At 39.1% G+C, this 13038-nt stretch overlaps 1 protein-coding gene across 6 annotated transcripts in view; it reads right to left on the reverse strand.

The window, feature by feature from the left end:
- rims2b (regulating synaptic membrane exocytosis 2b) overlaps window positions 1–13038 on the reverse strand; it is a 92023-nt gene that overhangs the window by 15098 nt on the left and 63887 nt on the right. For all 6 annotated transcript variants that reach the window (XM_034294736.1, XM_029122956.2, XM_029122955.2 and 3 more), the window contains 5 exons: window positions 11527–11589; window positions 7755–7790; window positions 2960–2995; window positions 964–986; window positions 501–634 (listed from right to left, as the gene is read on the reverse strand). In XM_034294736.1, coding sequence (XP_034150627.1) covers window positions 501–634; window positions 964–986; window positions 2960–2995; window positions 7755–7790; window positions 11527–11589 — 292 coding nt within the window. The remainder of the gene's footprint in view (window positions 1–500; window positions 635–963; window positions 987–2959; window positions 2996–7754; window positions 7791–11526; window positions 11590–13038) is intronic.

Below are 13038 nucleotides of genomic sequence, written 5' to 3' on the forward strand. Positions count from 1 at the left end.
GAGATGTTCCAGTGTATTTTTTTAACATTACACAAAACCAATGTTTTGTTGCTCCTGTCACAGCTTTTTTGAAATGCATTGCTGGCATCAAAATCTAAGTGGGCATTTTTTAAGAAATAATAACATGTCTCAGTTTCTTCTCTGTGTACTATTTTTCAGTTTCTTCTCTTTCTATTGAATATACTGCAGTGTTTAAATGATTTGCACATCATTGCATTGTGTTTTTCTTTATATTTAACCCAGCGTACCAACTTTTTTGGAAACGGGGTTGTAGATAGGAAATTCTGTATTGAACATAGAGCATCTGCCTTGCCCATCCCCACCAGCCTCAGCTCCTCAGATAGGTCAAGGCTAGGTCAAGGTTAGGTCAAGACTAGGCAAGGGCTAGGCCAAGGCTAGGTCAAGGCAAGGAAAGGCTAGGTCAAGGCTATGTCAAGGCCTGGCAAGGGCTAGGTCAAAGATAGGCCAAGACTAGACCAAGAAGCAGAGTTCAACCACACCTGATTTCCTTTGCCCTCTCCGACTGGACAGACATGGGGGTTGCACTAATGAGCTGAGAACTCAATACAGCAGGAACATCGCATACATCACTGCCCAAGGATTTGTCAGAGAAGTTGTCTGAACCTGTCCGTGCCTGCAGCCACAGAGAGAGAGGGACTAATAATACATTGTGTTGAAGACCCTAAAATATGCCTTTATTTTACTTAGACATAATAAAACATTAGCTAATGAAATAATTTTAACTTTGCATGAATTAAATTAGTTTGAAAAACAATAGAAAGGAATTTCTGTAATCTCAAATTCAATTTGTTAACAATTTTGAGACATGGGGCGGTAAGTTGTACATGATTCCAAAAACAGAAATATGAGCATATGAGTGAGCAAGTCCTGGAATAACTCTTCAATACACTTTCTGTATTAACCTCTACCATTTTGAACATGGATTAAAAAAAGAGCTCTTACTTTGGATGGATTCTTCAAAGCTCCTGCAGAGGGTATTAATGGAAGGAAATTGATTATTATAATTTTTGTCACATAATTGTTGCTAATCTGATAAGAGGTCAAGGAGAAGCATGCTCTTTTATTTTATGTTCTTATTGAGGTATTCTTCAAGACATGTTGTGCCCAAATCAGACGACTCGCGTACTCACATATGCACATGTATACGATGCAGACAGAATGGAATGAATGCGAGAGTACAGACGGGCCACAAGCATCAAGACCTTGACGGCGTCAGAGCGTTTAAAATTAGAAACCAAGTTTATTTTTCTCATGTTTACACATGCATCTTTTGCTCAAATGAGCTGATATATACAGTAACACGGAAAATACTCAGTGTGCCCGACCAAGTAAGGAAATTGCTTCGCGTGCATTTTCTTCATGATTCTCCGGGTCACCTAGTGAGCATTTACTTTTGGTTGCATTTGTAGTTACTAAATTTGAGCTAGCTTGTGTGCATATATCAGCTAGCTTGATAATTAATAGTAGCCCTTTCAAGTAGAACAAATAGATGTATAACCCAATCGGTACAATAGGCTGTAGTTGAGCTGTTAAATTACTAAATTGAAGACAATTTAGTTAACAATACCCCTGTTGAAAGCTAACTTATCATCAAATTATATTAGCATTACAAATAGTCAAACACTCACTTTTACACGCATTGCTTGACTTCAGATAAAATAAGTGCTGGAACGGACAAATCGCACATTTGACTATCTTAATGAAAATGTATGTGTTAATAATGCATGCCCTAAAAAAGTAACTGGAACACTGTTTACTTAAAATTAGAAGGCCCAAGTCAACCACTGCTGACCTAGGATAAATAATTTTCACCACAAATTCCAATAAGTTCCTAGCAAGGTGTCAATATAGCAAAATAAACAAAGTTCAGCATTTGCAGTAGTGGCGCACCTAATTTGAACTGACCACTTCAAAATTACATGTGCAATAATGACGCTGTTGATGTTCGTCGGTCGTGTGATTTGGGCTTTAAGAGCACACATGTCAAGGAGATGTGTGCACTTTTATTTTATGTTCTTATTGAGGTATTCTTCAAGACATGTGGTTCCCACTGGTCATTAAATTCATCAGAGAACTTCAAATTTATGAGCTACAAATCACTGTTAATAGCGTAACTAGTATTAATATGTAAATATTCTCTAGTATCATTAGTGTGTGAATATGTGTTGGTGTCGCAGAACCTACAAAACAGGTAAGGAACTGTAGTCTGGATTATAGTTATAAGATTCTGGTCTAGAGAAGAAATTGTGACAGATTGCACTAATGTGTCTCTCTTATGGCCCAAAATAAATGCAAGTAAATACTGAAACCTAAGAAAATGGAGCAGAATAACTCCCAACACTGCTAAAAACAAAAACCCAAAATACATGCAGTAATTGTAATTGTCCAAGGGTCTCTTCCCTCTCGTATTATGTGTATCCATTATACATCTAAATGTCCTATCCTCCACTGGTATATAGTGCAACTGTACCCTTTTGTAAGCAATAACGCAAATATGGTATAACAAATTATTTCAAATTCTTTCACATGTTCATCTGATTCTGTAGATGCCTTTTTAAAATAGCTATGAAGATGACATAAAAATAGATTTTTACCAGCCATAAAAATAAAATAAGTAGATTGCTGATTACAGACCTAAAACACCATAGGTAGATGGTATCATTAGGTACATTTTTTTTTTCCGTTTAACTTAGACAGAAATTCACTTATAAGACAAGTCAATTAAATTATTTCTGTATAAATTAATGGATTATTAACTTTTAAAATTACATTTTCTCTACACAGTCATTTTACGTCAGCCATCGAAATAAATTATATTAACCTATAGTGTTGGTAATCTATAGCTTTAAAAATATTTCATATGGTTACCCAATCTGAGAAAATTCACACAAATAGGTGCACAGTAAAATTAAGGAGAGGGTGATGTTGCAGTCCATACCTTCTGCATTCTGTGAGGCTGTGTCCTCTACTCTTTCTAAAAGGATGGCATCAAAGATGATACTCAACATGAGACCAAAAAACAAGAACAAAGCACACAGTAAATCACATACAAAAAAAAGGAAGGGGGAGATAAAGAAGGAAATGTTGGAGGATGGAGTGAAATGGATCTTGATGCTTAGTAATTGGTCCAAGGTGTGGGAAAGAGGACTACAATCAATAAGCACTTGTAAGTAGAAGAATTGCCTTTATGGGCTAAATGTATGGATTTAATAGGATCTCTCTTCACTCAGTTAACTCTTAATTAAATCTTATTTCTTATGGTCTGAGAGTCTTTTAGCTGCAAACTCTAAGTAGGCTGTCATATGCCTTTCACTGATGAGTGACTTCCGCCCGGCCACTCTACCAGAAAGGCCTGATTGGCGGAGTGCTGCAGAGATTATTGTTTTACTGGAAGGCTCTTCCATTTACAGACAAGAAGTCTGGAGCACCGTCAGGGTGATCATCATACGATTGCTCAGTTTGGCTGGGCGTGTGTTATTTTCCAAATCATGTCCAATCAATTGAATTTACCACAGGTGGTAACGTCTCAAGGATGTTTAATGGAAAAAGGATGCACCTTTTGAATGTCATAGCAAAGGGTCTGAACACTTTTGGATATGTAATATTTCAGCTTTAATTTTTATAAATCTTTAAATAGATTTTTATTTTGATAATCCATTTTAAAATAAGGCTATAACAAAACAAAATGTGGAGAAAGTGAAGGGGTCTGAATACCTTTTAACCTTAATCCAGTGGTACAGTAGCAGTAATCTCAAGTCTAACCTTAGTTGTAATACAGAGCACCAGCGACAATAAGCTTGGTCTCAATGGATATAAATGAAATATATAATATGAATAAACTTACTATATGCACAGCAGTAATTTTTATTCATAGCAAATCTTATTCATAGCAACTTATAGTACATTAGCATAGTGTTTAAATACTGGTCCCTCATCTACCTCATCATCGACCTGATTTACCTCATCATCTAAGTCGTAGACCTGATTTATCTCACCAGCTCCCTCATCTAACTTACAGTGGGGAGAACAAGTATTTGATATACTGCCGATTTTGCAGGTTTTCCCACTTACAAAGCATGTAGAAGTCTGTAATTTTTATCATAGGTACTCTTCAATCTAATCCAGAATATCACATTGTATAATTTTTAAGTAATTTATTTACAATTGATTGCATGACATAAGTATTTGATACATCAGAAAAGCTGAACTTGGTACAGAAACCTTTGTTTGCAATTACAGAGATCATACGTTTCCTGTAGTTCTTGACCAGGTTTGCACACACTGCAGCAGAGATTTTGGCCCACTCCTCCATACAGATCTTATCCAGATCCTTCAGGTTTTGGGGCTGTAGCTGGGCAATACAGACTTTTAGCTCTCTTCAAATACTTTCTATTGGGTTCAGGTCTGGAGACTGGCTAGACCACTCCAGGACCTGGAGATGCTTCTTACAGATCCACTCCTTAGTTCAATCAAATTTGTATTTATTTACAAATCGCCCTTTTTACTACAGCAGTTGTCACTAAGTCCTTTACAGAGACACCTGGCCTTAAACCTCAAGGAGCAAACAACAGTAGTGTTGGATTTCAGTGGCTAGGAAAAACTCCCTAAGGAGGCCAAATTTTAGGAAGAAACCTAGAGAGGACCCAGGCTCAGAGGGGTGACCAGTCCTCTTATGGCTATGCTTCACGGTTGGGATGGTGTTCATTGGATTGTACTCATCCTTCTTCTTCCTCCAAACATGGCGAGTGGAGTTTAGACCAAAAAGCTCTATTTATGTCTAATCAGACCACATGACCTTCTCCCATTCCTCCTCTGGATCATCCAGATGGTCATTGGCAAACTTCAGACGGGCCTGGACATGCGCTGGCTTGAGCAGGGGGACCTTGAGTGTGCTGCAGGATTTTAATCCATGACGGCGTAGTGTGGTACTTATGGTTTTCTTTGAGACTGTGGTCCCAGCTCTTTTCCGGTCATTGATCAGGTCCTGCCGTGTAGTTCTGGGCTGATCCCTCACCTTCCTCATGATCATTGATGCCCCATGAGGTGAGATTTTGCATGGAGCCCCAGACCGAGGGAGATTGACCGTCATCTTGAACTTCTTCCATTTTCTAATAATTGCGCCAACAGTTGTTGCCTTCTCACCAAGCTGCTTGCCTATTGTCCTGTAGCCCATCCCAGCCTTGTGCAGGTCTACAATTTTATCCCTGATGTCCTTACACAGCTCTCTGGTCTTGGCCATTGTGGAGAGGTTGGAGTCTGTTTGATTGTGTGTGTGGACAGGTGTCTTTTATACAGGTAACGAGTTCAAACAGGTGCAGTCAATACAGGTAATGATTGGAGAACAGGAGGGCTTCTTAAAGAAAAACGTACATGTCTGTGAGAGACAGAATTCTTACTGGTAAGTAGGTGATTAAATACTTATGTCATGCAATAAAAAGCAAATTAAATACTTGTTCTCCCCACTATATATACCCTCTGCTATCTAATAATTTATCGAATGAACCTGATCTACTTGAAGAAGTGTAACTTGATTAAAATTACTCTGAAGAGTGATTTAAGAGCACATTATATAAAAAAACTCCCAAAAATCGAGAAAAGTAAAACAAATTAAAATGTTTAAAATACAGTAAGTAAAAAAAAGAAAAGGTTTACTAACAGTGTTGACTGTAAAATGTTTTCATATTAAGTCAGCCATAAATCCTGTAATGGAAATTAAGAAATTAAATATTTCTATGTCTTACATATGACTGTGTTTTATTTCATTTGTATTTTATTATACATATGTTAAAAAGTGCATTTATCTCTAATCACACTTGAAATTATCTGTCTGATCATGTAGGTTTTAAGAACCACATTTTAAAATACACAGACATATTTGCCTGATAGGATGATAGAGCCCAACACATTTGTTCATTTTATCAAGAGATACGGTAGTGAGTGCATACATTTTCATAGTTTTTTTTCAAACACCACCTACTAATTTGTCTCTAGATAATTCAAAAGGATGCTAGAAGAACATTTCTATAAAGATTGTACTTATGAATTGTGTGTTACTTAGATTTTTTGGGGTGTGTGCCCCAAACTTTTTCCACTCAGCATGACTGCCCATGCTAGAATAAAGGTAAACTAAAAATAAATAGTTTATTTCAATTATCTGTTCAAATGAAAAGCAAAAGGTAAAAGGTAAATTAACATTTATCTTCAGAGATGCTGTCAAAAAAACTGAACAACTAGGACTTTATAAATTATAGTTAAATGAAAAAAGTGGGTTGCAATTCACACAAATGCCGATGTTTCCCTTTTCTTCAGCAGATTTATTTCAATATTTGTGTACAGAGTTTACTTAAATTCTAAAAGAGAATCAAAGTTACTGTATTTGTAGAACAACCCAAGTGAGGCAAGGTCAACTTTATTTAGGCTGACACTACATTATGCTTACTAAATTACGCATGTGCCTAGTACTGTGCCAGGGATTAAGGTTAGGGAAGGTATCTGGTACAGTACCATCAGGTTAAGATTAGGGAGGATACCTTCTGCTGTATCATGGAGTTAAGGTTAGGGAAGATATCTTGTACTGTACCAAGGGTTAAGTTTAGCGTAGATATGATACCTGGTACTGTACCATGGGTTTAAGTTTAATGAAGAAACGATTCCTGTTAGGGAAGATACCTGGTTCTGATCCATGGAGTTAATGTTAGGGAAGATACCTGGTTCTGATCCATGGAGTTAATGTTAGGGAAGATACCTGGTTCTGATCCATGGAGTTAATGTTAGGGAAGATACCTGGTTCTGATCCATGGCCGCTGGAAGATATTTTGATGAGGGGATGCTGATTGGTTTATCACTGGATGGAATTTAACTGATATCAAACAGACAGGTGACTTGTGCTTATCGGCCAAAATGACTCACGTCTTGCTGACCAACAAACAGACAGGTGACTATCAACACACTCAGGTGACTACCCGCACACACAGGTGACTACCCGCACACACAGGTGACTACCTGCACACACAGGTGACTACCCGGATACACAGGTGACTACCCGGATACACAGGTGACTACCCGGATACACAGGTGACTACCCGCACACACAGGTGACTACCCACACACACACAGGTGACTACCCGGATACACAGGTGACTACCCGCACACACAGGTGACTACCCGCACACACAGATGACTACCCGGATACACAGGTGACTACCCGCACACACAGGTGACTACCCGCACACACAGGTGACTACCCACACACACAGGTGACTACCCGGATACACAGGTGACTACCCGCACACACAGGTGACTACCCACACACACAGGTGACTACCCGGATACACAGGTGACTACCCGCACACACAGGTGACTACCCGCACACACAGGTGACTACCCGGATACACAGGTGACTACCCGGATACACAGGTAACTACCCAGATACACAGGTGGTTGGACAAAAACAAGATAATTTCTGAATCTCGTTGGGGGGGCTGAGGCTGCGTCTGGGGGTCTGCAACACCCCTTCACCCCTACTTCCTGTGGCTATGTACCAATGGGTTAAGGTTAGGGTAGAGACTCCTACTGTAGTAGCACTGGGTTAAGGATAGGGTAGATATTCCTGCTACAGTAGCACTGGGTTAAGGTAAGGTTAGAGATTCCTGCTACAGTAGCACTGGGTTAGGGTAGAGATTCCTGCTAGAGGACTGCTTGGTTACGGTTTGAGAAGATTCCTGGTTGCGTACCATTGGCCTTCCTTTGCTGGTCCTCCCAGGTCACTTCTATCACAAACCACAGAGAGAGAGAGCCAGTCATGTCACAGGCCAAGCACATACACACATACACACAAATGCATATTAACTAGTACCTAGCTCAGTTACTCTCTAGTCCATAGGGGTATTCCATTAAGATGGCTAAACAAACTCAAGGATCTCTGAACATATCCAGCTTATCTTAACCAAATGTGGTCCCAGTTATATTGGTTCAAGAATAGCAGGTTCTCATTTAAAACATTTGTACTGTACCATGAAGTTAAAATAAGGGACGATACCTGGTACTGTACCATGGGTTTAAGGTTAGGGAAGATAACTGGTACTGTACTATGGAGTTAATCTTAGGGAAGATAACTGGTACTGTATCATGGGGTTAAGGTTAGGGAAGATATCTGGTACTGTACCATGAGGTTAGTTTATGGAATTTTGTATTCCATGTTGTAACACAATAAAAGTCAAATAATGGTAATTGCTTTTGAGAGCCACTGAAGATGCTTTCTGCAAAATAAATTGTATGATTTTAAATTACTTTTGTATCTGCTGCCAAAATCTTTTTTGCATACATTTAGGGTTAGGGTTCAAGGTCCAATTATGTGTTCCCTTTGCAATGCATGGAGCCCATGTCAATTGTTATTACTGAGATCCATAAGGTACTAGTCCAGCTTTCTGGAATACCTCTCAGAGGTTCTTAAACCTTTTCAGCCTAGGACCCAAACTCATAAAAACATACAATGTGTAATGATCAATACATAGTTACAAGTGGAATGTATAGATGTGCAATGATCTATGGTTAGATGCAGTTAGTATCTAACCAGAAGTGCAAATAGAAGAAGAGGTCAGGAAATGAACAAATATTTGGTATAGTGTATGTTACAAGTGGAATGTATAGATGTCCAATGAGGGCTAATAAAGTGCAAATGGCAATTCTAACTAAGCAATGAAGGCAAATAGGGGAGGGCAGAAAATGTACAAGTATTACCTATATATATGTACAAGTGGGAAATTAATGATGGTGCAATGAGGCAAATGCAAGTACAAATGACAAGTCTGAATGTGCTGGGCAGGCAAATTGAAGGTGCAAGGTGGCATGTCCAACTGAAATGCAGGGATAGCAACAATGAGGTTCCTGAGATATGGGATGTTGTCCTATTATAAAATGTCTTATTCTGAGCTGATACTGCTTATGGATGGTTGTTTTTCATTCTGAACTGCAGAAAGAACATTTTGATCACATAAAATTATTATTTACATACATACAATTATTTCTGATTTTGTCACCTGTTACAAAGTGAAAACATTGCAACCTAACTCATCCAAAGTGGTCTGCCACAAATAACTCCCTGGGTTTACGGTAATGCTGTGAATGTCTGGTCAGCACATGTTGTTTTGATTTGTTCAATTTTAGAGACTCATTACTAGAAATTCCTGCAAACAACACATTGTGAAATATCCTTATTATTTCAAAAATGTGCTTTGAAACTGAGAAACCATATTGCTGTATTTGCATTTCATGACAATTGAGAAAAACTGTAAGTTTAGTCAAAATGTATTGGGGGTACTTGAGCCCATTTAATGACATGGTAAAACATGTACGTAAGTACTAAACCACCACAGCACTGCAGCCAGCATATGTTGGCGTGAGGTGGCAGTTCTCCCCCTTTGCTGCTGAGTAAGAGAGTGAAATACACAGAAAGTGAAGTTGCATTTGTTCCCAACCAACCGTCAACATAACCCATACTTATAGAAAGGCTGCTCTAGTCACCACTCATCTAAGATATTAGCTGCCTGTTCTCCTACAATCTAAGAAATTAGATGATCTGTCTGTTCTCCACCAGTCTTTGGTATGAGACTAGATATGTTTCAGTAGCTGGATTGAAATAGTCTACTCAAAATATGTGTAATTATATTGGAGCATTTCCACTGGAATGAGATCCCAGCACATATCTCTTCTGGCAGTAGTTTACTGATACCTTGGACTAGGACATCACTACAAATGAGAAGGTTATCTGGTTTACCTGGTTAAATAGCAGTAAAAAATGAATACAAATATTAAGATAATGATTCCACCTACATGTTGCCATTACAAAAGTAGGGTACACAATCTAGTATACAGTCAACTCAAAATGTGTTGGCACCCTTCATGAAATTGAGCAAAAGTGAATAAACAACACAAACAACAAGTCATATTTTGGGCTCTAACATAAGGGGGATCTATATACTTTAATTACAACATAATCTTTCAAACAAATAACATTATATTGAGTAGTACAATTTCTTTCTGCAAAACATAGATCTCAAAAGTACTGGCACCCCTAAAATGAATAATTAATCAAGCCTCTTCAGGAGGGGATAACAGCAATGAGCCTCTTTCTGTAATGAGGATAGCACAACCTTTTGGAGGGATGTTGGACCACTCCTCCATGCAGCACATTTCAACATCCTTCAGGTTTTACATTAAGTTTTGAACTCTTCAATTGGGCCCTGTCCCGGGCCTCCCCCAGATAGACCCACAGTGTCGCTGGACCCCCCCCCCTCTGTCTCAGACCCAAGGTCTTACACAGCTATATTTTTGTGTTGGGGGAGTAGGATCAGTACTCCTTCTCCACTAAGTTCTCCTTCTCCAATATAAATCCTTGTTGGTAATGTTGATGCATTTTCTGAATTTTCCCAGTCATCTCCGGTTTTGAACTTAGGAGGGCATGAGGTCCTGGCCCACATCTGCAGAGTACCTGGCTTGGTACTCCAGAGTCCTCCTGATTGTGTTACAGATCGAGACGATGCCTGACGATTTCAGCTGCCACTGTGCTGACACCTCCCCCTCCCCCATGTTGTCCCTGTCTTTGTCCATCTGGTCATGCTTCCGACCTGGACAAAGTTTAAATAGACTCCAGACTCAGACTCTAGACTCTAGACTCAGCCCACATGCATTTATTAATTATTACAATTGTAATCTTAATATGTTCACCTGGCACAGCCAGAAGAGGACTGGTCACCCCTCTGAGCCTGGGTCCTCTCTAGGATTCTTCCTAAATTCTGGCATTCTTAGGGAGTTTTTCCTAGCCACCCTAACACTTCTTTTTTTGCTCCTTGGGGTTAAAGGCCAGGTGTTTTGTAAAAGCACTTTGTGACATCTGCTGATGTGAAAAGGGCTTTATAAATACATTTGATTGAAATTGAGATTGAGACCACAGGTTCTCAATCTTCTGGCAGAGGCAACCAGGTTTCGGGCTAAAATATCCTGGTACTAAGTGGTACTAAATAATGCCATTCATCCTCAAGGGGAAGTTCGACCTAGATTCAAGTTTTAAGATTCATGATTGTAATTAATGCTAATTCCAGGATTGGACAAAGGTGAATAATGGCCTGTGAAACATGACTCCATGGACTTTGAGTAACTTCTCAGGGAAAGGGAAATTTCACTTAAATATGAATCTAGGTCAAACAATCCCTTTAACATGAGACGCTGGATTACTAGAAGCAAAACAGCCCCAAAGCATCATTATTGCATTAACTTTTCCTCAATTTTATGAAGGGTACCAATACTTACCAGTACTAATAATTTTTAAGGTACTTATCAGCCAGCAAACTGCTTCAAATTCAGCTGCCTGCATGATTTCTACAGCATTTACCACAGAATACAACACACAAAGCTGCACACCGCTATATGGTGAATCTGGGTAGGCCTACGTCCATGTATTAACTTGACCTGGTTGGACACATAGTCAAACACAGTCCCCACACTTACCTTTTCTCGTACCACCGGGTGTGCTCCTCCCATTGTTGACATTAGACTGACGTCTCTCAATGTCTTGCAGATGGTGGAAAACAAAGAGTTAAATGAATGTGGCTTCAAATGAGTGAAAACAGGTGGAAGAGGTGCTTCATGTCAGTGAATATAGGTGGAGGAGGCTCTTTATGTCAGTGAATATAGGTGGAGGAGGGACTTCATGTCAGTGAATATAGGTGGAGGAGGGACTTCATGTCAGTGAATATAGGTGGAGGAGGCTCTTTATGTCAGTGAATATAGGTGGAGGAGGGACTTCATGTCAGTGAATATAGGTGGAGGAGGCTCTTTATGTCAGTGAATATAGGTGGAGGAGGGACTTCATGTCAGTGAATATAGGTGGAGGAGGGACTTCATGTCAGTGAATATAGGTGGAGGAGGGACTTCATGTCAGTGAATATAGGTGGAGGAGGGGCTTCCAGCTACCATTTACCTAATCAGGCGTGATTGTAACTGTATTAATGGATGTGCTTGACACATGTGTGTCCTCACTGTGGCACCGATATGACCAAGTGAAAGGGATCGAAGGGTATAGACTAAAGGTTACAGTTTTAACACATACCAGAATCTTTTTATCAAACTGAAATGTATCTTACTCCAACAATAAAATGCCCAGATCTGTTTTCAAACCTTCTGAGCATTTCCTTGCCTTTGTATCTGAACCCCATAAAAACTAATGTCATCTGTAAATATACAATTCATTGTTAACACGTTGATTTAAAGAGAATAGAAATGTTGACAATTCTGAAATGTGTGCAATTGTGATAACCTTTTCCAGTGCTAAATCTAGGTCTAAATTATCATTTTTTTCCAAATTTAAAAACTTTTAAAAACATTATCTACAAAATGATGAAGAAAAGTCTTTCTTCATTACAGCGGTGGTGTTGGTCTATACATTCTTATCAGGCATGCTTCCAATTCTATTTACCTTGCTATTGTGGATGTGCATGTTGTGTACTGTCATTTACAAATCTAGGAGCAAACCTGAAGAAGAAAAGGAACCATGCAAGCCTAGTTTGGCCGACCCGCGATTAGAAGCGATAAATGTTGTGGCACACACTGTATTCAAACCTGGATCTCCCATGTGAGAGGCTGTGTCTTTAATCACTATGCCATAAAGCTATACGCATGTGGAGTGTTTGTATAGCATCTAGTCATTAGATCATTTTGTCATGCATTAACTTTAACTTTAGGCACTAATAGGCTTACTGGTATCAACTAACTTTGTCAAGTGAAAAGACGAGAGAATCGCGGAAACCCCTCCTCTTTTATTGCCCAAGGGGTTGTGATCTATTGTACATTACCCCAAAAAGCATGCACAGATGCATATTTCTAAAAAACAACAGAAATAGACGCAAAATAACTGTAAACAGTTTTATTGTAGCAGACTATAACGTACAGTGGATATAAAAAAAATGCACACCCCTGTGTCAGAACTTTATCCACCTTTAATGTGACCTATAATGTGAACAA

The sequence above is a fragment of the Esox lucius genome, chromosome 10, assembly GCF_011004845.1.
Source record: "Esox lucius isolate fEsoLuc1 chromosome 10, fEsoLuc1.pri, whole genome shotgun sequence".
Lineage (NCBI taxonomy): Eukaryota > Metazoa > Chordata > Actinopteri > Esociformes > Esocidae > Esox > Esox lucius.